The sequence below is a fragment of the Entelurus aequoreus genome, linkage group LG28, assembly GCF_033978785.1.
Source record: "Entelurus aequoreus isolate RoL-2023_Sb linkage group LG28, RoL_Eaeq_v1.1, whole genome shotgun sequence".
In the NCBI taxonomy this organism is placed as follows: domain Eukaryota; kingdom Metazoa; phylum Chordata; class Actinopteri; order Syngnathiformes; family Syngnathidae; genus Entelurus; species Entelurus aequoreus.
This window is the reverse complement of record NC_084758.1, coordinates 23,383,437-23,409,116: the sequence shown is the minus strand read 5'-3', so window position 1 is coordinate 23,409,116 and position 25,680 is coordinate 23,383,437. Positions and strand designations below refer to the sequence as shown.

The window sequence follows — 25,680 nt, the reverse complement described above, 5'->3', positions numbered from 1 at the left end:
GCGACTGAAAGGTGCAACATTATTCATAAGGCTGTACTTTGTTCCAACTGTTATTCCATCTGTCGCTGTGGCATTTTTCTGTCCATTCTTTGTTTTGGAGGGCCCCGTGTGTCAGGCGGTTGGTGAAAGCGAACTAACACCGGGACTGTACCATTCCACATGAGGCGTGGGGACACACTTGTACATGTGCATGCAACTCAGGTGGCGGTGGCGGTCACCTCAGGTTGTTGTCGTTTCCTGTCATTGACCCTGTGCCCTCCCTCCCCTCCCTCTCCAACAGAACATACACATAAAAACATTGGCTGACGACATGGTAAGGTGCTGGGTTGTACTCACTCAAACCTGGTTTGCTTTCACGTCATCCTCCCGCTCATCCGTCGCCACGGCTGCATGTGACTGAAACAAGCCAATGGATCAAACATGTGTTTGGAAGCCAGTAGAGAAACCACTAGTGTGGTGTTAGTCAATTGTAGTTCACTTCCTATCTGTCTGATCCATTCAGCATTTTTTCAGTCCTGTTTGTCTTTATCATGCATGCCACACCGTTTCTTTTTTATGAATGCACATTTTATGATGGTGTATGATAGATTTAAATTGAAATATTCTCCATCAATAAATGGCAATTAGCCTGACTTGACAAAGTGAAACTTTAATTGTTGTCAAAAAGTCTAATTTAACATTTGTGTCCAGGACTTGTTCTTATATTAGATATTATGTAGCAAGTAAACAATAACAATACAATAAAGAGTATCGTTTGCAGGAGGTATTTACAAATTAACATATTAAAATAAAATGGATTAAAATTTAAATGATGAATAATGAAATATATTTGAAATTACATGGTCTGCTTCAAAAATATTTGTTGAATTAAAAATTATATTAATAATACATATTTAATTGTATTTACAAATAAAGTAAACCTATTAATATTAGACAGATAAAACATTCAGACATTTTGTATGCATTGTATTTGAAATTACATTGTTTAAAAAAAGTGTTAATTTCAAAAGAATTATATTAATAATACATATTTAATTGTATTTACATAAAATCAAATAAAGTAAACCTATTACAATAGAGTAGATAACACAAATATATTTTTTAATGAATTATATTTGAAATGATATTGTTTGTTTGAAAAAAAATATTTGTTAAATTCAAAATAAAGTAAACCTATTACAAGAAAATAGATAAGAAATTCAGAAACACACATTTTTTTATGAATTTTATTTGAAATGACATTGTTTGAAAAAAATATTTGTTACATTCAAAATGATTATATTAATAATACATAGTTTAATTGTATTTACATAGGAAAATAAAGTAAACCTATTTTACAATAGAGTATAGATAAAACAATTACAAACACATTTTTTATAAATTATATTAGAAATGACATTGTTTGAAAAAAAATATTTGTTAAATTCAAAATTATTATATTAATAATACATATTTAATTGTATTTACTGTATATTGGCAAATAAAGTAGACCTATTACAATAAAATAGATTAAAAACCCAGGAGCACACATTTTTTATGAATTATATTTGAAATGACATTGTTTGAAAAAAATATTAGTTAAATTCAAAATTATTATGTTAATAATACATATTTAATTGTATTTACATAGGCAAATAAAGTAAACCTATTACAATAGAGTAGATACAAAATTAAAAAATAAAATAAAAATTATAAATTATATTTGAAAATATGTTAAATGTTTGTTTGAAAACATATTTGTTAAATTCAAAATTATGATAATAATACATAGTTAATTGAATTGACATAGGCAATTAAAGTAAACCTATTAAAATTAAGTACATTTTTTGTATGAATTACATTTGAAATTTCTTTAAAAAAACAAAAAAAACTTGTTACATTCCTAAATAATGATGATGATAATAATAATAATACATATTTAATTATCAAATCAATATTTATTTCTGGTGGCCCAAGAGTTGACCAATGGGACATTTCAAGTCAACCTGGGGATTAATAGCAGCGTCACCATGTTGTTTATGACAAAAGTTCACCAGTTTGTGTGCAGCGATTGAGGAGTAGACAAGTAAGCTTACACAATCGTTTCACACGGCTGCACCCAATATTTGGTTGTATTATTATATAGATTTATGAATACAACGTGACTAAAAAGCACTAAACCACAATTTCACTTTGTCAATCTATGTTATTGATTGGGAAAATAATGATTTAAAGTCCAATACATGTAAAAATGTGCATGATTTGAAGTGGTTTCACTACTGGAGCCGCTCTGCATGTCCAATAAACCAAGCATGTCTTCTCCATTTCATTCCATCACACACTGCTTGCATGGGGTTCATGTTTTTTTTCCCTTTTATTCACACTAATATTCACTGTACAGAATAATAATGAATGTCAACTCAATGATGGAAACGTTCACTGGTAACTGTTGAATAAAATGCAGAACAACTTTGGTAAGATGGTAAGTGAATACTACACGGGTTTCATACTATAGACCTTCTGTGACATATACAAGTATTTTTGCTGTTGTAGGTACAAAGGAGTACACAGTATTATGATAGCAACACAGCCAAACTGTGTTTGAAGTCTACCATCACCAACCTGTGCCATATTTAATGCCCTCCGTCTTCTTTCAGCGTGATCGTATCACCAGTTTCCGAAAAACAGGCATGAAGAAGGAGAAGCCCCTCATTCAGCACCCGACGGACCCCCTGTCGATCCAGACCGAGCTGCCGCTCCCTCAGCCGCTCTTTGACGAGCGCTCCATGAACCTTTCGGAAAAGGAGATTATTGACCTCTTTGAGAAGATGATGGTAGGTTTTAATGAAAGAACAAACAACACTTTGTATTATGAAATTAGTAATTCAGTATTTCAAATGAAAACTGATCAGTGGAGGACATTTCTATCACCGACACAGAGTTAGTAGTTGGTCTTTACTGAGGGCCATTTTAGTTTGGGATAGCCACAGACCGTTGAAATGTAGCAATATTAATAACAGTCGTCAATAACAATAGACAGTTAAAATGCATGAATAATAACAGTCATCAATTACAATTGACATTTAAAATGCATTAATTTTAATTACAGTCGTCAATAACAATAGACAGTTAAGATGCAGCAATATTAGTAACAGTCATCAATTACAATAGATAGTAAAATGCATTAATAATAACAGTCATCAATAACACTAGAGAGTTAAAATGCATTGATTTTAATAACAGTTGTCAAAAGCAACAGACAGTTAAGATGCATTAATTTGAATAACAGCTGTCAATAACAACAGACAGTTAAGATGCATTAATTTTAATAACAGTCGTCAATAACAATAGACAGTTAAAATGAATACATTTTAATAACAGTTGTTAAAAACAATAGACAGTTAAAATGCATTAATTTTAATAACAATTGTCAATAACAATACACAGTTAAAATGTGTTAATTTTAATAACAGTCGTCAATAACAATAGACAGTTAAAATGCGTTAATTTTAATAACAGTCATCAATAACAATAGACATTTAAAATGCGTTAATTTTAATAACAGTTGTCAATAACAATAGACAGTTAAAATGCATTATTTTTATTAACAGTTGTCAATTATAATTGACAGTTAAAATGCATTCATATTATTAACAGCTATTAATAACAGAGAGTTAAAATGCAGTAATATCAGTCATCAATTACACTAGAAATAAAATGCATTACTTTTAATAACAGTCATCAAATATAATAGAGTTAAATGCATTAATATTATTAACAGTCATCAATAACACTAAAGAGTTAAATTGCATTAATAATAACAGTCATCGATAACACTAAAGAGTTAAAATGCAGTAATATTAATAACAGTCAATAACATAGACAGTTTAAAGACAGCATTATTAATAACAGTCATGAATTACAACAAACAGTGAAAATACATTAGTATTAATAACAGTCGTCAGTAATTATAGACAGTTAAAATGCAGTAATATCAATAATAATAGGGAATAACAATAGACAGTTAAAATGCAGTAATGTCAATAACGAGTGAATAATAATAGACAGTTAAAATGCAGTAATATCAATAATAATAGTGAATAACAATAGGCAGTTAAAATGCGGTAATATTAATAACAATAGGCAGTTAAAATGCAGTAAAATTAATAACAGTGAATAACAATAGGCAGTTAAAATGCAGTAATATCAACAACAATGGTGAATAACAATAGGCAGTTAAAATGTGGTAATATTAATAACAATAGTCAGTTAAAATGCAGTAATATTAATAACAACAGTGAATAACAATAGGCAGTTAAAATGCAGTAATATCAATAACAATAGTGAATAACAATAGGCAGTTAAAATGAGGTAATATCAATAACAATAGTGAATAACAATAGGCAGTTAAAATGAGGTAATATCAATAACAATGGTGAATAACAACAGGCTGTTAAAATACAGTAATATTAATAACAGTCGTCAATAACTGATTTTTTTTACACAATTATTTATATATTGGCATGACTTCCATCTGCATTACAATGGTACCTCACTTTTCGTTGGTAATACGTTTCAAAAGGTCAGACGAAAAAAATGTATCATATGAGAACCAACGCGATTTTTCCCTCAAGGCTACCTATGAGTGGAGAGGGAGAAGAGGAGGGGCGAGCCACGTGGAGAAATTTAAGAGCGTTTCTTTATCAAGTGCTGGAATTCACAACTTACTTTGGCCCCATGGTGGCTTATTTTGCAGTCATACTCAATGAAAAGTAGAGAGAATGAGTCACCAACGCCTTGGATTCCTTGTTTGGGGAGTGGTTTGACGTACAACGACTAAGGCTGTATACGAAAACCGGGGCAAAATCTTTGCGACATTCTTATTGGAAGGTAAAGCCTACTGAAACCCACTACTACCGACCATGCACTCTGATAGTTTATATATCAATTATGAAATCTTAACATTGCAACACATGCCAATGCGGCCGGGTTAACTTATAGTGCAATTTTAAATTTCCCGTTAAACTTCCGGTTGAAAACGTCTATGTATGATGACGTATGCGCGTGACGTCAATGGTTGAAACGGAAGTATTCGGACACCATTGTATCCAATACAAAAAGCTCTGTTTTCATCGCACAATTCCACAGAATTCTGGACATCTGTGTTGGTGAATCTTTTGCAATTTGTTTAATGAACAATGAAGACTGCAAAGAAGAAAGTTGTAGGTGAGATCGGTGTATTAGCGGCTGGCTGCAGCAACACAACCAGGAGAACTTTGACTTGGATAGCAGACGCGCTATCAAACGCTAGCCGCCGACCGCATCGATGATCGGGTGAAGTCCTTTGTCGCTCCGTCGATCGCTGGAACGCAGGTGAGCGCGGGTGTTGATGAGCAGATGATGGCTGGCTGGCGTAGGTGGATAGCTAATGTTTTTAGCATAGCTCTGTGAGGTCCCGTAGCTAAGTTAGCTTCAATGGCGTCGTTAGCAACAGCATTGTTAAGCTTCGCCAAGCTGGAAAGCATTAACCGTGTATTTACGGGTCCATGGTTTAATAGTATTGTGGATTTTCTGTCTATCCTTCCAGTCAGGGGTTTATTTCTTTTGTTTCTATCTGCAGTTAAGCACGATGCTATCACGTTAGCTCCGTAGCTAAAGTGCTTCGCCGATGTATTGTCGTGGAGATAAAAGTCACTGTGAATGTCCATTTCGCGTTCTCGACTCTCATTTTCAAGAGTATATAGTATCCGAGGTGGTTTAAAATACAAATCCGTGATCCAGAATAGAAAAAGGAGAAAGTGTGGAATCCAATGAGCCAGCTTGTACCTAAGTTACGGTCAGAGCGAAAAAAGATACGTCCTGCACTGCACTCTAGTCCTTCACTCTCACATTCCTCATCCACGAATCTTTCATCCTCGCTCAAATGAATGGGGTAATCGTCGCTTTCTCGGTCCGAATCGCTCTCGCTGCTGGTGTAAACAATGGGGAAATGTGAGGAGCCCTTCAACCTGCGACGTCACGCTACTTCCGGTACAGGCAAGGCTTTTTTTTTTTATCAGCGACCAAAAAATCCTTTCAGCAAAAATGTGGCAATATCGCGAAATGATCAAGTATGACACATAGAATGGATCTGCTATCCCCGTTTAAATACAAAAAAATCATTTCAGTAGGCCTTTAAACCATCCTAAAATTAGGTTGTACGAAATATCCATCAGGAGCTAAAATAGGATAATTAAATAATTGAAGATAAAACTTGCATCAAAATTATTAAGAAAGGTAAAAAAAATATCCAATAAATCAGCTTTGAAACGTTAAAATCAATCAAGGGAAGTTAACTAGTTCTATCCATGTCTTGTATGCACGTACACAACACATACTCTGTCTTCTTAATCCAAAATCCACCTGATGGGTATTTAGGATGGGAATACATTCTGCAGACATCAGTAGTCAACCTACTTACATTCCCCTCGACTATTTACTTCATACTTGAATGTCGTCAAAGCTTTGTCAGAAAACAAAAAAAGGTTTCTTTTTGAAGTCCAATGCTGCATCATTGCATCGGTCGTGTGCACTGTTGTGGATAATACCTTTAAGGTGTGTGCACGTCTCTTGTTCCGATGGCTGGCTTCACTCCCCTCACACAATAGCCTTTATTGCCAACACTGCGGGAATACGAGCACTGCTCTTGCCTTTTTAGTTTTCCATCAGGCTATGGCGTGAGTGTTTTCTTGCCTTGTTTGCCGCGCTCCCCCTGTCCGTCACTCATTTTCACATCTCAATTTGCCGTGTTTGTGCGCGGCGTGGCGTGACATTAAAAACCCAGCTTAAATTTGCGGTGTGACAGATGACACAGACAGCGCGTTGACATTTGAGAGGTCTCGACAATGCAGAGCAGAAGTATGAAATTATAGTAATGAAATCAAGTCCAAAGGGGTATTTATTTGTGCACTTTTGAAGGCGGTACTTGTCTCTCTCTCTCTCTCTCTCTCTCTCTCTGTCGCTCACTTGTCGCTCCCAGACTACCGTGGGGTCTTTGTCGTACAAGTCGGAATTTCACCACAGTTTGATGTGAAAAAAAGTCTGTAGAGACATACTTTTTTTTCTTTATTTTTTTTTTTCTTTTTCTTTTTTCTCTGTAGAGACTTACAAAAATGAATGGTTCAAATTCCGCCATGATCGATCGCAGCAAATCAATCAAAGGACATCTGAGAACAAGTGTGATGACGAGCATAGAACAGGAGATTGAACATAATGGTACTTAGTCTACAATTATACAAAACCCAAAACCAGTGAAGTTGGCACGTTGTGTAAATCGTAAATAAAAACAGAATACAATTAATTGCAAATCCTTTTCAACCTATATTCAATTGAATATACTGCAAAGACAAATTTTTTGCAAATATTAGCTCATTTGGAATTTGATGCCTGCAACATGTTTCAAAAAAGCTGGCACGAGTGGCAAAAAAGCAGAGCCATTTATCAACAACACCCGGAAACGCCGCCGGCTTCGCTGGGCCCGAGCTCATCTAAGATGGACTGATGCAAAGTGTAAAAGTGTTTTGTGGTCTGACGAGTTCACATTTGAAATTGTTTTTGGAAACTGTGGACGTCGTGTCCTCCGGAACAAAGAGGAAAAGAACCATCTGGATTGTTATAGGCGCAAAGTTCAAAAGTCAGAATCTGTGATGGTATGGGGGGTGTATTAGTGCCCAACTTACACATCTGTGAAGGCACCATTAATGCTGAAAGGTACATACAGGTTTTGGAGCAACATATGTTGCCATCCAAGCAACGTTATCATGGACGCCCCTGCTTATTTCAGCAAGACAATGCCAAGCCACGTGTTACAACAGCGTGGCTTCATAGTAAAAGAGTGCGGGTACTAGACTGGCCTGCCTGTAGTCCAGACCTGTCTCCCATTGAAAATGTGTGGCGCATTATGAAGCCTAAAATACCACAACGGAGACCCCCGGACTGTTGAACAACTTAAGCTGTACATCAAGCAAGAATGGGAAAGAATTGGTCTTCTCAGTTCCCAAACGTTTACTGAGTGTTATTAAAAGGAAAGGCCATGTAACACAGTGGTAAAAATGCCCCTGTGCCAACTTTTTTGCAATGTGTTGCTGCCATTAAATTCTAAGTTAATAATCATTTAATTAAGGTTCTCAGTTCGAACATTAAATATCTTGTCTTTGCAGTCTATTCAATTGAAGTTGAAAAGGATTTGCAAATCATTGCATTCTGTTTTTATTTATTAATTACACAACGTGCCAACTTCACTCGTTTTGGGGTTTGTACAAGTTTGGAAAATACATCGCAAAAAAAGCCACCCTTCATTTTATTGACATAAAAAAAAGCGGTAATATCCTGCATGTGTCATTCTATTTTACAAAATAAAATAACCCCAGAACTACACTAGCAGATACAATATATGCAAATATGATAGCAGTAGTCATAACAACAAATTAGTTAAGTAAACAGTAATAACAGCATTGACAAGGATCATTATTATACTATAATTAAAACAATAATAATAATATTAATACAGAATAATAATATTTACCTTTATTATCACCATTACTATCATTTCAAATGTAATGAAACGTAAATTAGATAAACAAGTAGATAATAAGAGAAAGGAGAGTAAGAAGAAAAGGGGCAGAGGAATGTAATATTAATTTATGATAATGATAGGTAAAACTTAACGGTGTGCCATGTTTTAGGTGATGTGGATGTATGAGTTTATGTATGTACGCGTGTACTGTATGTTTAAATATGTCTTTTATTGATTTAAAAAAAAAGGAATACTTTTATAAGCGATTTTTTAAAATTATTAATCAATTTTGAATCAGTATGAATGAGCTTACCTAACAATATTATAGCTTTACTTTTATTTATGCACGTCCTGCTGCATTTCTATCATGTTTCGGCCAATGGTGAGTAGGTTTGTTTTGTTGGAAATTGCAGTTTAACTTTATTTAGCACTTGCATGACAGTGAAGCAGGCGTGTCCAAACCTTTTGACTTGGGGCCCGCATTGGGCTGAAAAAATTTGGCCAGGGGCCGAAAGCCGACTGCATGTAAAATAACAATACACATATAAAGACTATACATATTCATATATATATGTGTCCATATTATATGAAAAAAATTTGGCCAGGGGCCGAAAGCCGACAGCATGTAAAATAACATTATACATATACAGTCTATATATATTCATATATATGTGTCCATATTATATTAATATAATAAATATATCATTGATATGTGAAAGTTCAACTCCTACCTTGTTTACTTCCGCGACAACCTCCTTAAAGTTTGTAATCAATCAGAAATATCAAGCAGCTAAAATACGCCATTTAAATGGGTCCCACTTTGAATATTTTATGGTGCGTGGACATATTTTATAACGTCCACAAAATTCAGTGAGCAAGTTGAGTTATGTGTGACCATGTGTTTTTTTTTTTGCATCATGACTAGGGAAGGTTGTTTACATTAGGTCAAAAAATAAAATGTTATGCTGTATTCCACAGTTTCGCAATTACAATGAAGGCCTATTCTATACTCACTTCAAAGCAAAATTCATGGTCATTGTCTTGATTTACTCACATTTTCCACAAGATGGTGGCAAATTTGCAGCAAATAGATTGTCAGATATGTACTATCAATTTGGAAACACCCCTGCTGGCCAGATTCCTTATTAAACTCGTGACTAAACTCATGACAAACTTGCGGGCCAAAATGAACACACGGACGGGCCGTAGTATGTGGGATCTGAGCCGAGGATGTCGTTGTGGCTTGTGCAGCCCTTTGAGACACTTGTGATTAAGGGCTATATAAATAAACTTTGATTGATTGATTGATTGTTCGAACACCCCTGCAGTAAGGGATGTAAAATGTTCAAAGAGGCTTTATAATAGTGACAGTTTGACATCGGAACTGATTAATCCTATTTCCATTCTGTCCAGCATCTATTGTGACCGTAACAGACTGCGTTCAATGTCAGATTCAACTTTATAAACTTTTATCCAGATTCAACCCTTTTTGGTCGCACACGAGTATACAGTAATTTATTTGGCCTCCATCTTGTCTGCCTTTCCTGTTATTGTTTGTCGGTATGTTGCAGCCTGAGAATCCCAGCAGGCCTCAAAGGGGGATTGCCGTATTAGTGAGACCCCCCTCTGTGCATTAATGACTCGGAGAAAGTGAAAATATGTTTTTTTTTCCTTTTTGGGAAAGTGGTTTGTCTCTCACACCATGTGTTCTCCATGCCCAACAGCAGATTACTTTAAAGCGGCAGGTCAGGGAAGAGATCTGAGGAAATAAATAATGAAGGTAAATGTTTTCAAGTGTTTTATTGATTGAAGAAATATATTAAGAGACATGAAGTGTGTTCTCCAAAATGTAGCCTTTAGACATAATTTTACAAGTGCATTTAGTAAACCCATACTGAGAACACACCATTATGTGTGTCTGTAGCTTTAAGGCTAAATAACTGTGTTTATTCACACCTGTCTCCAACAAAACGGGGATAGCAGGTCCATTCTATGTGTCATACTTGATCATTTCGCGATATTGCCATATTTTTGCTGAAAAGATTTAGTAGAAAACATCGACGATATAGTTTGCAACTTTTGGTCGCTGATAAAAAAAGCCTTGCCTGTACCGGAAGTAGCGTGACGTCACAGGTTGTGGAGCTCCTCACATCTGCACATTGTTTACAATCATGGACACCAGCAGCGAGAGCGATTCAGACCGAGAAAGCGACGATTACCCCATTAATTTGAGCGAGGATGAAAGATTCGTGGATGAGGAAAGTGAGAGTGAAGGATTAGAGGGCAGTGGAAGCGATTCAGATAGGGAAGATGCTGTGAGAGGCGGGTGGGATCTGATATTCAGCTGGGAATGACTAAAACAGTAAATAAACACTCTATTAGCCACAACACAACCAGGCTTATATTTAATATGCCACAAATTAATCCCGCATAACAAACACCTCCCCCCTCCCGTCCATATAACCCACCAATACAACTCAAACACCCGCACAACACACTCAATCCCACAGCCCAAAGTACCGTTCACCTCCACAAAGTTCATACAGCACATATATTTCCCCAAAGTTACGTACGTGACATGCACATAGCGGCACGCACGTACGGGCAAGCGATCAAATGTTTGGAAGCCGCAGCTGCGTACTCACGGTAGCGCGTATCCAACTCAAAGTCCTCCTGGTTGTGTTGCTGCAGCCGGCCGCTAATACACCGCTTCCCACCTAGAGCTTTCTTCTTTGCTGTCTTCATTGTTCATTAAACAAATTGCAAAAGATTCACCAACACAGATGTCCAGAATACTGTGGAATTTTGCGATGAAAACAGACGACTTAATAGCTGGCCACAATGGTGTCCCATTATGTCCGCTACAATCCGTGACGTCACGCGCAAACGTCATCATACCGAGACGTTTTCAGCAGGATATTTCGCGGGAAATTTAAAATGGCACTTTACTAATCTAACCCGGCCGTATTGGCATGTGTTGCAATGTTAAGATTTCATCATTGATATATAAACTACCAGACTGTGTGGTCGGTAGTAGTGGCTTTCAGTAGGCTTTTAATTAGTTCTTGAACATGTTTCGTAAACCGAAAAGTTTGTATAGTGAAGCAGAGTTCCCAATAAGAATCGATGTAAGCAGGCCTTGACAAAAGTCCCTATTTTAGTAGGAAAATGCACACTTTGAAGACACTATCATGTTTATGTATACCAGTGTTGCCTGGAGGTGTTCTTTTAGTGTGGTTTTGAAGGAGGATAGAGGTGCACTTTCTTTTACACCTGTTGGGAGTGCATTCCATATTGATGTGGCATAGAAGGAGAATGAGTTAAGACCTTTGTTAGATCGGAATCTTGGTTTAACGTGGTTTGTGGAGCTCCCCCTGGTGTTGTGGTTGTGGTGGTCATTGACGTTATGGAAGTAGTTTGACATGTACTTCCATATCAGGGAGGTGTAGCGGATTTTATAGACTAGGCTCAGTGCAAGTTGTTTTACTCTGTCCTCCACTCTAAGCCAGCCCACTTTGGAGAAGTGGGTAGGAGTGAGGTGTGATCTGGGGTGGAGGTCCAGAAGTAATCTGACTAGCTTGTTCTGGGATGTTTGGAGTCTAGATTTGAGGGTTTTGGAGGTGCTAGGGTACCAGGAGGTGCATGCATAATCGAAAAAGGGTTGAATAAGAGTTCCCGGTGATAGACAGTTGCGATAGCCAATCAGATCACGAGTTGTTGTCAGTAAGGCCTTCTAGATGGCCTCACGTCGAACATGACATGTATGCATCCTGTGATTGGATACTCATCGGGACCGTTCGCGGATGAATTTGAGAACACAGAGTTGATAGACAGTTGCGATAGCCAATCAGACCACAAGTTGTTGACAGTAGCCTGTCTAAGTAGCCTGATGTTAACGAGACTGTGATTGGATACTCACTTGTCATTCCAAAGTGAGTATCCATTCACAAGTTTCCGTGGCAGATATATATTTGCAAGGCCATTTTCAAGAAGGATATTTAAAGAGAAACTACATCTTGTGAGACCATGTCGGCCAGCCCCGGGAAGTTAGCTCAGCTGTTCTGGCGATGAAATGGGGAAATGCTCGCCATTTTCACTCGAATAAGCCGACGACAAGGGGTACCACTGGCTTATACGCCGTCGAATAGTGAGTTCAAATATTATTATTTTTTTACTTTTAATATGTTTTTGTAGGGATGTCCGATAATGGCTTTTTGCCGATATCCGATATTCCGATATTGTCCAACTCTTTAATTACCGATACCGATATCAACCGATATATGCAGTCGTGGAAATAACACATTATTATGTCTAATTTGGACAACCAGGTATGGTGAAGATAAGGTACTTTAAAAAAAAAAATAAAAAATTAAAAATAAGATAAATAAATTAAAAACATTTTCTTGAATAAAAAAGAAAGTAAAACAATATAAAAACAGTTACATAGAAACTAGTAATTAATGAAAATGAGTAACATTAACTGTTAAAGGTTAGTACTATTAGTGGACCAGCAGCACGCACAATCATGTGTGCTTATGGACTGTATCCCTGCAGACTGTATTAATATATATTGATATATAATGTAGGAACCAGAATATTAATAACAGAAAGAAACAACCTTTTGTGTGAATGACGAGGGAGGTTTTTTTGTGTTGGTGCATTAATTGTAAGTGTATCTTGTGTTTTTTATGTTGATTTAATTAAAAAAAAACCAAAAAACGATACCGATAATAAAAAAAAAACGATACCGATAATTTCCGATATTACATTTTAACGCATTTATCGGACATCCCTAATTTTTTGCAATTTTTATTTTGACAGTACCACATAAGATATGTTTTAATTGCTGATGCGTTTTAATAGATTTTTAAATGCGCCAGAAAACAACCCGTTTTGTACACTGTTGATGTGATTTAAATGACCAGTAGGGCGTAAATGTGTTCCTGTATAGTATTTCTCCAGCAATGGTCATGTGGTGACATCGATTATGGTATTTTGAGCGGTAATCTTTGAAGTTGGACATCACTGAAGGCCTAGGTGGGAAACGCACGGGCCGCCACTGATATATACTGTATATCAGGGGTGTCCAAACTACGGCCCGCGGGCCAAGTGTGGCCCGCCTTGTGTTCAATTTGGCCTGCAAGACGTCACAAGTTTAATAAGGAATCTGGAAAGAGAAATAAGAAATAAGAAACCTCTTCACGCTTTATTTGTGCATGCAAACTGATTCACAACTGGCAGAACAATAGCAACCTTTCTCTGGATATCAGTCAGGGCAAGAACGGTTCTTTCCTTTGGATTTAAAACTCCTACCTTCAATCCACAGAGTCTTTTGGATGGACTTTGAGACATTCAAAAGTTGTGTTACTTAGACTTCCTTTTTATTGTCATTCAAATTTGAACTTTACCGTACAGATAAGAACAACATTTCGTTGCATTAGCTCATGGTAGTGCAGGATAAAAAAGCAATAAGGTGCAGATATAAATAAATAGATTACTGTACAGATAAATATATTGCACTTTTGCATATACATCCATGTTTCTGGATGTATGTTATATTGTCTTTATATTCCAGCGAGTTAATCCATTTTTGGGGGGAATTGAGGGGATTATTATGATGCGTTCAAGAGTCTTACGGCCTGAGGGAAGAAGTTGTTACAGAACCTGGAAGTTCTGCTACGGAGGCTGCGGAACCTCTTTCTAGAATCCAGCAGTGAAAACAGTCCTTGGTGGGGGTGGGAGGAGTCTCTACAGATTTTCTGACCTGTGGTCAGGCAGCGGCTTTTTGCGATCTCCTGGATAGTAGGAAGACGAGTCCTGATGATCTTTTCCGCCGTCCTCACCACTCTCTGCAAAGACTTCCAGTCTGAGGCACTGCAGGCTCCAGTCCAGACAGAGATGCTGTCCAAGATTTTCGTCCGAAACTTCCTTCGAAAAAACTCGTCCGCCGGTCTTTCTTAGCATCCGCCCCGAGAGATTCTTGGTAGTAGAGTCATGTTCATGGCGCATTCCAAGATCATTTCTTGATGCTGTCTGCTATATAATATCAGCATAGCCATTGAGAACATAATTTTTGTAATATGTGCCAATATTACCGCGGAAATCAGTAAAAACAAGTTGTAAGAATCGGCAAATGGCTAGGAAAAATAACCGGAAAAATAATTAATTTAACCGCGCTAAAAGGAACTAGCGTGTTTTCAGTTATTTCACTTTTTTTTGTGTTCATTCATAGTTTTGATGCCTTCAGTGACAATCTACAAATAGTCATGGAAATAAAGAAAACACATTGAATGTGGAAAAGATGTGAGCAAACTTTTGGCCTGTACTGTATAAACATTATCTATCTAGGAATAGGTTGTGAGGTCATGAGGAAGGACTTTTTACCTTCATGGTGTCATGAAAAGTTCCTCGTGGAGGATTTTTCTCATGTTTGGTGCTCATAAACAGGCTCTAGGGACACATGCTACTGTTAGAACATCATCACAGTCACTTTTCCCATAATCGGTGACCTTTAAAACATTTCCACCGCTGCTGCTTCCAGTTTCAGAAGGTTGTCATGTGCGGTTAAACTCTTTTTGTCTCCAATCGTCTCATTAAAATGCGCAGTGTTAAATCCACTGGTAACTTGCGTCTCGCTCAAAGGTTAAAGCTTGGAAGTGGACACCGGTCCGAGAGCTTTACGAGAGGAATCCTATAACCTCGCCCACTGCCTTTTTAAAATACCCACAGTGAACCCAACATGACACTGCTGACATATTAAAAAAAGGCTATTTCATCATTGTTTCAGATCCATATTGTCTGTAATGGGACCATGAAAGCTCCTCTCCCTGCTGGCGTGACTTGTATCAATATTTTTCTTAATTTATTTTTTTTGTCCTGTCCAGCTTCTCAGGCAAATCATATAGTTGATGTAGATGCCCATATCGGCTGTACAAATTTAATTTACTAAAGAGAAGTGTGGGATACTTCTCTTGTTGCCTTATTTGTATTTGACTTTATTAAATGTATTTATTAGGGCTGCAACAAATAATCGATTAAATCGATTAAAATAGATTATTAAAATAGTTGCCGAGTAATTTAGTCATTGATTCGTTGGATCTATGCTATGCGCATGCTCAGAGGTTTAAAAAAAAAAAAAAAATTAATTAAAAATTTTTTTTTTTATGTATTTATTTATTTTTTTAATAAACCTTTTTTATAAACTGCAACATTTACAAACAGCTGAGAAACAATAATCAAAATAAGTATGGTGCCATTATGCTGTTTTTTTTCAATAAAACACTAGATAGGATAGAAATGTAGTTTGTCTCTTTTATCCGATTATTAATCGATCAATCGAAATAATAATCGACAGATTAATCGGTTATCAAATTAATCGTTAGTTGCTGCCCTAGTATTTATATTATCATTTGGTGCAGCCAGGCCGAAGCAGGAGTGGATAGAAAGAGAAAAATCGATTAAATCGATTAACATCGATTATTAAAATAGTTGCCGATTAATTTAGTCATCGATTCGTTAGATCTATGCTATGCGCATGCGCAGAGTTTTAAAAAAAAAAAAAAAAAAAAAAAAAGTTTTTATTTATTTATTTATTTTTTTAATAAACCTTTTTTTTATAAACGGCAACATTTACAAACAGCTGAGAAACAATAATCAAAATAAGTATGGTGCCAGTATGCTGTTTTTTTCCCAATAAAATACTGGATAGGATAGAAATGTAGTTTGTCTCTTTTATCCGATTATTAATTGATTAATCGAAGTAATAATCGACAGATTAATCGATTATCAAATTAATCGTTAGTTGCAGCCCTAGTATTTATATTATCATTTGGTGCAGCCGGGCCGAAGCTGGAGTGGATAGAAAGAGAAAAATCGATTAAATCGATTAAAATCGATTAAAATCGATTAAAATCGATTATTAAAATAGTTGCCGATTAATTTAGTCATCGATTCGTTAGATCTATGCTATGCACATGCGCAGAGTTTTTTTTTTTAATTAAAAAAAAAGTTTTTATTTATTTTTTATTTTTTTTAATAAACCTTTTTTTTAATAAACTGCAACATTTACAAACAGCTGAGAAACAATAATCAAAATAAGTATGGTGCCAGTATGCTGGTTTTTCTCAATAAAATACTGGATAGGATAGAAATGTAGTTTGTCTCTTTTATCCGATTATTAATCAATTAATCGAAGTAATAATCAACATATTAATCGATTATCAAATTAATCGTTAGTTGCAGCCCTAGTATTTATATTATCATTTGGTGCAGCCGGGCCGAAGCAGGAGTGGATAGAAAGACAAAAAAAGGAAGACAGAGGGGTAAATTGTGGGGACAAGAGGGGGATAAGACAGAGAGACAAAAACAACAGCAGCAAACACCACAATAACAACAACAACAACAACAATAGAACAACATCAACGAATACGATATGAACAAATATGATGGTAAAAGTGATAGCAAAGAAGCAGTTAGTGAAATAAATAATAATACAGAAATGACAATGAGCATTGTTACACTACAAATGGAGCAATACAGATACCAATAGAAATAGCACTATTGATAATGAATAATAACAATAATTTACCTCTACTATCAACAATACAATTGTTCAAATGCAACAATACATATATGTAATGGTAACTTGAAATACAAAAGAAAGCAGATAAATGGAGGGGAAGAAAGAGAAGCCAGTTATATTAACCTTGTAGATTGTTATAGTAACATTAAGTTAAGCATTGTCAGTGTGCCATGTGTTACCCAGTTTACCTTGTTGGAGGTACCAAACCCCACCAGTTTCATATGCGCATTCACCGAACCCTTCTTTAGCGAAAAATAAAATGTTTTTTTTTTTTCAAATTTAAGACAAAGTTGTATGTTTTTGGTAACACTTTAGTATGGGGAACATATTCTAAGTAACAAAGACTTAATTTATTTGGTTATGGTTAGGGCCAGGGTTAGGGTTATAATAAGGCCATGCAGAATAAGGCATTAATAAGTACTTAATAATGACTAGTTAAGAGCCAATATGTTACTAAGTTGCATGTTAATAAGCAACTATTAATGGTGAATATGTTCCCCATACTAAAGTGTTTCCATGTTTTATTACTGGTGCACAAAATGAACCGTGCACAAACATCACCTTGTTCAAAGAACAAAACCAACACAGTGCATAAACTCACAACAAATTACACACCTGCAAATCAGTCTGACTTCTGCTGTTGCCGTATCCGTAATACGCCGATAGGGAGAAGTTTTTATTTACCCGATGAGTCGGGTGTGTTTTGACCTCCGCCGAACCCCTGAGCCCGACTCGATCGAACCTAGGTTAAGAACCACTGCCCTAGGGTAACAACGTTGATATGTTTGATGAAACCTGATTATATGCATGAGTGTATGTATGTATATGTACTTGTATATGTACAGTATGTGTATATGTATGTTTGTACAGTGAATGTATATGTACAGTATATGTATGTTTGTACAGTGAATGTATATGTACAGTATGTATATATGTATGTTTGTACAGTGAATGTTTATGTACAGTATGTGTATATGTATGTTTGTACAGTGAATGTTTATGTACAGTATGTGTACAAGTATGTTTGTACAGTGAATGTATACGTACAGTATGTATATATGTATGTTTGTACAGTGAATGTTTATGTACAGTATGTGTATATGTATGTTTGTACAGTGAATGTATATGTACAGTATGTATATATGTATGTTTGTACAGTGAATGTTTATGTACAGTATGTATATATGTATGTTTGTACAGTGAATGTTTATGTACATGTATGTGTATATGTATGTTTGTACAGTGAATGCATATGAACATGTATGTGTATATGCATGTTTGTACAGTGAATGCATATGTACAATATGTGTATATGCATGTTTGTACAGTGAATGTTTATGTACATGTATGTGTATATGTATGTTTGTACAGTGAATGCATATGAACATGTATGTGTATATGCATGTTTGTACAGTGAATGCATATGTACAATATGTGTATATGCACGTTTGTACAGTGAATGTTTATGTACATGTATGTGTATATGTATGTTTGTACAGTGAATGCATATGAACATGTATGTGTATATGCATGTTTGTACAGTGAATGCATATGTACAATATTTGTATATGCATGTTTGTACAGTGAATGCATATGAACATGTATGTGTATATGCATGTTTGTACAGTGAATGCATATGTACAATATGTGTATATGCATGTTTGTACAGTTGAATGTTTATGTACATGCATGTGTATATGTATGTTTGTACAGTGAATGCATATGAACATGTATGTGTATATGTATGTTTGTACAGTGAATGCAAATGAACATGTATGTGTATATGCATGTTTGTACAGTGAATGCGTATGTACAATATGTGTATATGTATGTTTGTACAGTGAATGTATATGTACAGTATGTGTATACAGTGAATGTGCGTGTGGATGTACAAACTTTGAGTGTGTAGGTATGTACTGTATTTGTGTATGTATGTGGGAGCGTAGGTACCTATGTATGTATGAATAAGTGTGTGTATGTGAGTATATATGTATGACTTGTATCAACATTTGCCGCACACGCTCGCTTAAAAGTCCGAAGTGCTGATGGGGCCCATTAGCTGTTATGACATTTTTACCTGGATGTCTTTACTTGTCTACCAGCTTTCAAACCTCTCAGAGCACGGCGGCTTTCCTTTTTATTGGACTGATATAATTCCAGCCGCTTTGTCTCCATCGCTGTTTCTTACAGCGTTTGTTTTTGTTTTTGGAGGAGCTGGGAGACGGAGAAAAGACAAAATAAAAAAAAATGCTATAGAAGCGCTCACTGTGGCCAGTTGGGGTTTTATGTGCTTCTCTGTGCACTTTGTTAGAATGAAGACTCGCAGTTAATAAGCTGCGAGGTGATCCCAGAGCAGTATTACTGCACCACGATTCTTTAAAGGAGAACTGCGCTTTTTTGGGGGCGGAGGAATCTTTCTATCATTCACAATCCGTATGTAAGACAATAACACATTTTTTTTACGCATTCCAACTCGTAAATAAACTAGTAAAGTCAGCTAATAATGGAACCAATGGAAGTCACTCTATTTCACGTAAAAAGCACTGTGAAAACATCCAAAACCCTGTATTAGTTTTATATACATGCTGTAACTATATACACTACCGTTCAAAAGTTTGGGGTCACATTGAAATGTTCTTATTTTTGAAGGAAAAGCTCTGTACTTTTCAATGAAGATAACTTTAAACTAGTCTTAACTTTAAAGAAATAGACTCTGTACATTGCTAATGTGGTAAATGACTATTCTAGCTGCAAATGTCTGGTTTTTGGTGCAATATCTACATATGTGTATGGAGGCCCATTTCAGCAACTATCACTCCAGTGTTCTAATGGTACAATGTGTTTGCTCATTGGCTCAGAAGGCTAATTGATGATTAGAAAACCCTTGTGCAATCATGTTCACACATCTGAAAACAGTTTAGCTCGTTACAGAAGCTACAAAACTGACCTTCCTTTGAGCAGGTTGAGTTTCTGGAGCATCACATTTGTGTTATATGTAAATGTGTGTGTATATATGTATATGTTAATGTGTATATACACTACCGTTGAAAAGTTTGGGGTCACCCAAACAATTTTGTGGAATAGCCTTCATTTCTAAGAACAAGAATAGACTGTCGAGTTTCAGATGAAAGTTCTCTATTTCTGGCATTTTGAGCGTTTAATTGACCCCACAAATGTGATGCTCCAGAAACTCAATCTGCTCAAAGGAAGGTCAGTTTTGTAGCTTATGTAACGAGATAAACTGTTTTCAGATGTGTGAACATGATTGCACGAGGGTTTTCTAATCATCAATTAGCCTTCTGAGCCAATGAGCAAACACATTGTACCATTAGAATACTGGAGTGATAGTTGCTGGAAATGGGCCTCTATACACCTATGTAGATATTGCACCAAAAACAGACATTTGCAGCTAGAATAGTTTATTTACCACATTAGCAATGTATAGAGTGTATTTCTTTAAAGTTAAGACTAGTTTAAAGTTATCTTCATTGAAAAGTACAGTGCTTTTCCTTCAAAAATAAGGACATTTCAATGTGACCCCAAACTTTTGAACGGTAGTGTATGTCATGTATATACAGTACATGTGTACAATATACATGTATATTTACATTTACATATTTAGTCATTTTAAGCATACAGTGGAGTACTTATTTAATGTTAAAAGTTAAAGTACCAATGATAGTCACACACACACTAGGTGTGGTGAAATTACCCTCTGCATTTGACCATCCCCTTGTTACACCCCCTGGAGGTGAGGGGAGCAGTGAGCAGCAGCGGTGGCCGCGCTCAGGAATAATTTTGGTGATTTAACCCCCAATTCCAACCCTTGATGCTGAGTGCCAAGCAGGGAGGTAATGGGTCCCATTTTTATAGTCTTTGGTATGACTCGGCCGGGGATTGAACTCACAACCTACCGATCTCAGGGCGGACACTCTAACCAGGTGGCCTTGTGGTTATTTTACAGACGCATCACACCGTTCACTTATTCCTTCGACAACAACAACGGTAGTAATCATGCAGACTCCATGAGAGACAACAAATTACAAGGACAAATGATGATCCAGAACCTTATATTTTTAAGCCTGAATAAATTAGCTACAGGTTTTAGAAGCTGAGTGCTAAACAGATCCAGCTTTAGTGAAACACTAAGCATCATGTAGCAGTATTGCTAAGTGCTAAACAAGGAATACAAACTACGAACATAATAGAATAATCACTTACTGTACAATGTCTGCATTCATTGGGATGCAGACTGATGGGCTGTTCATATCCTTCTGTTTTAGATTGAGGAATTAATCATAATCAGAGAAAAGCGTTAAAAAAATGTGCCACAAACGAGCGTCTTTTCGTGTCTTTCTTGCCATCTCCGGGTCTAAGTTGGATGTCAAAGTAGACCATTGATTGATTGATTGATTGAAACTTTTATTAGTAGATTGCACAGTACAGTACATATTCCGTACAATTGACCACTAAATGGTAACACACGAATACGTTTTTCAACTTGTTAAGTCGGGGTCCACGTTAATCAATTCATGGTAAAAGGATCAGTGTCAGAAGTGGTTCTAGGTTTATGTCCACAACCTTCTACTGTCCAGGTGAGAGGCAACTTTTATAATCGAGAATTAACTTTCACCGGCTCAGAGGCGATGCAGCATCTCACCGGCTCAATTTGTCAATATAGCAGCATAAGCTAGTTTGCCCTGTGTGATCACGGTGCGGCAAAACATAGTTTGTGTTAGCGCTTATAATAACAATGTTGCTTATATTTAATATTCAGGTCACAAGATGTAAATGGAGTATATTTGGTGGTTTTTGGGTGTTTTTTTAGAGGGTTTTATGGGCACAATAGAGTACTTGTTAGTAGAGATGTCCGATAATATCGGACTGCCGATATTATCGCCCGATAAATGCTTTAAAATGTGATATCGGAAATTATTGGTATCGGTTTCAAAAAGTAAAATTTATGACTTTTTAAAACACCACCGTACGGAGTGGTACACGGACGTAGGGAGAAGTAAAAGAGCGCCAATAACCCTTAAAGGCACTGCCTTTGCGTGCCGGCCCAATCACATAATATCTATGGATTTTCACACACACAAGTGGATGCAAGGCATACTTGGTCAACAGCCATACAGGTCACACTGAGGGTTGCCGTATAAACAACTTTAACACTGTTACAAATATGTGCCACACTGTAAACCCACACCAAACAAGAATGACAAACACATTTCGGGAGAACATCCGCACCGTAACACAACATAAACACAACAGAACAAATACCCAGAACCCCTTGCAGCACTAACTCTTCCGGGACGCTACAATATACACCCCCCGCTATTTCCCCCCACCTCAACCCCGCCCACCTCAACCTCCTCATGATCTCTCAGGGAGAGCATGTCCCAAATTCCAAGCTGCTGTTTTGAGACATGTTAAAAAATATAATGCACTTTGTGACTTCAATATTAAATATGGCAGTGCCATGTTGGCATTTTTTTTCCATAACTTGAGTTGATTTATTTTGGAAAACCTTGTTACATTGTTTAATGCATCCAGCGGGGCATCACAACAAAATTCGGCATAATAATGTGTTAATTCCACGACTGTATATATCGGTATCGGTTGATATCGGAATCGGTAGTTAAGAGTTGGACAATATCGGAATATCGGATATCGGCAAAAAAGCCATTATCGGACATCTCTACTTGTTAGCCATCTCACACTTGCCGTATTTTACGAGTTAGCATGCTTAAAAAACGAGAAAAACATAGGGATTGTGAAAGATAGGCAAGATTTTTTAAAAAGGGCACTTTCCTCTTTTTGGAGGGTAAAAGGTGGTAATACTGTTTTTTTACAAACTGAAAAAAGTATTTCTCGGATTACAATTCAATACGGATTGCTTAATTTAAAAATGATTCATTGGATTCAAAGAAACAGTGACAGATCACTTAGCTCTTTGAGGGTTCTCTAACGATCACCATGGGAAATGGGCCGCAAAACATTCAGCCCCAATAGAGGAATCAAACGACACCAACATTTTTTTATTTCAGCCCTTTGAGACACTTGTGATTTAGGGCTATATAAATAAACATTGATTGATTGATTTCAATTTGATTCAAAATGTACAGTATAAGGATAATGCATGCTTTTCCTTATTTGCCAGCAGAGGGCAGCAAGGCTCCACTCATTCCCTCTCCTTGTTTTCTCTCCACTCTTTTTTTAAGCCAGACATTGTCTTTTGAGGGAAGGCTTCTTAGAAACATCGCCTCTATTCCAATCAGCTTGTCATTCTGGAGCTATTAGGGCTCCACTCGGCCTCTGCTCCCCATGCCTTTCACATGAAAGCCCACTTTTGTGGCGCGGCATTAAAAGTAGCTCAAAGATAATTCCACCCAATATTTACCTGATACTGCCTATCAAGGCCCATCTCTGTTGATTGCCTGAATGGAGAAGCTACAGTAGTATGTCTGTTCCATTGTTCTCCTCTCTTCCGAGTTTGTACTTTTTATGAACTGTGGCCTCATTCAAACTCTAATAGTGCAGTTTTTTTAAATTATTTTTTCATTCTTGTTATTACCTTGCAGCTCCAGTAAACAATGGAAATGAACTCATTAAGCTACAGAAGGACATGATCTGATTTAAAGGCCTACTAAAACCCACTACTACCGACCACACAGTCTGATAGTTTATATATCAATGATGAAATCTTAACATTGCAACACATGCCAATACGGCCGGGTTAACTTATAAAGTGCAATTTTAAATTTCCCGCGAAACTTCCGGTTGAAAACGTCTCGGTATGATGACGTTTGCGCGTGACGTCACCGAGTGAACGGAAGTATTCGGACCCCATTGGATCCAATACAAAAAGCTCTGTTTTCACCACATAATTCCACAGTATTCTGGACATCTGTGTTGGTGAATCTTTTGCAATTTGTTTAATGAACAATGAAGACTGCAAAGAAGAAAGCTGTAGGTGGGATCGGTGTATTAGCGGCGGACTACAGCAAAACAACCAGGAGGACTTTGAGATGGATAGCAGACGCGCTAGCCGCCGACCTCTCCTTGACTTCCTCCGTCTCCGGGCCGCCGACCGCATCTATGATCGGGTGAAATCCTTCGTCGCACCGTCGAACGCTGGAACGCAGGTGAGCACGGGTGTTGATGAGCAGATGAGGGCTGGCTGGCGTAGGTGGATAGCTAATGTTTTTAGCATAGCTCTGTCGAGGTCCCGTAGCTAAGTTAGCTTCAATGGCGTCGTTAGCAACAGCATTGTTAAGCTTCGACAGGCTGGAAAGCATTAACCGTGTAGTTACATGTCCATGGTTTAATAGTATTGTTGATTTTCTGTCTATCCTTCCAGTCAGGGGTTCATTTCTTTTGTTTCTATCTGCATTCAAGCCCGATGCTATCACGTTAGCTCCGTAGCTAAAGAGCTTCGTCGATGTATTGTCGTGGAGATAAAAGTCACTGTGAATGTCCATTTCGCGTTCTCGACTCTCATTTTCAAGAGGATATAGTATCCGAGGTGGTTTAAAATACAAATCTGTGATCCACAATAGAAAAAGGAGAAAGTGTGGAATCCAATGAGCCAGCTTGTACCTAAGTTACGGTCAGAGCGAAAAAAGATATGTCCTGCACTGCACTCTGGTCCTTCACTCTTACGTTCCTCATCCACAAATCTTTCATCCTCGCTCAAATTAATGGGGTAATCGTTGCTTTCTCGGTCCGAATCGCTCTCGCTGCTGGTGTAAACAATGGGGAAATGTGAGGAGCTCTTCAACCTGCGACATCACGCTACTTCCGGTACAGGCAAGGCTTTTTTTTATCAGCGATCAAAAGTTGCGAACTTTATCGTCGATGTTTTCTACTAAATCCTTTCAGCAAAAATATGGCAATATCGCGAAATGATCAAGTATGACACATAGAATGGATCTGCTATCCCCGTTTAAATAAAAAAAATTCATTTCAGTAGGCCTTTAAGAGATGTAACAGAAATAAAAACACTTACATACATTTAACAGAGAACACCGTTTCCACAGTTTTGTTCTCCATAGTTTTTAATATCCCAGCAGGCACAAAACATTGATGCAACGTTAATTATACAAGCATGTCTTTTAAAACTGACTTCGACACAACGTTGCAAAATAGTTGTATTTGTAAATTTGAGACACCGTTGGATCCACGTTGTTGGTTGAGAAATGACCAAATTCCAATGGTGAAATCAACGTCTAAGCCCGACATTGAAGAACTGTTGTCAAAAAGCATGTTTTTTTGACGTTGTATTTGTGTTGAAGAATATTGGTTGGGAAATGACAACATTTTTATGGTCAAAACATTGATTAAAGGTCGTCAAAAAGCATGTTGTTCCAACGTTATGTTTGAGTTGCTCTACGTCACGAACAAGTTCTCAACGTTGTTTTAATGTCTTGTGCCTGCTGGGTTTGTTCATGTTTTGAGAATACTTTCCCTATAAGAATGAAGTACAAAACCCAAAACCAGTGAAGTTGACACGTTGTGTGAATCGTAAATAAAAAACAGAATACAATAATTTGAATAGACTGCAAAG

At 36.8% G+C, this 25,680-nt stretch overlaps 1 protein-coding gene across 3 annotated transcripts in view; it reads left to right on the top strand.

Annotated features, from left to right (window-relative positions):
* diaph2 (diaphanous-related formin 2) overlaps positions 1–25,680 on the top strand; it is a 1,018,926-nt gene that overhangs the window by 56,645 nt on the left and 936,601 nt on the right. For all 3 annotated transcript variants that reach the window (XM_062039765.1, XM_062039764.1, XM_062039766.1), the window contains exons 3-4: positions 281–313; positions 2,637–2,813. In XM_062039765.1, the coding sequence (XP_061895749.1) occupies positions 281–313; positions 2,637–2,813 (210 nt within the window). The remainder of the gene's footprint in view (positions 1–280; positions 314–2,636; positions 2,814–25,680) is intronic.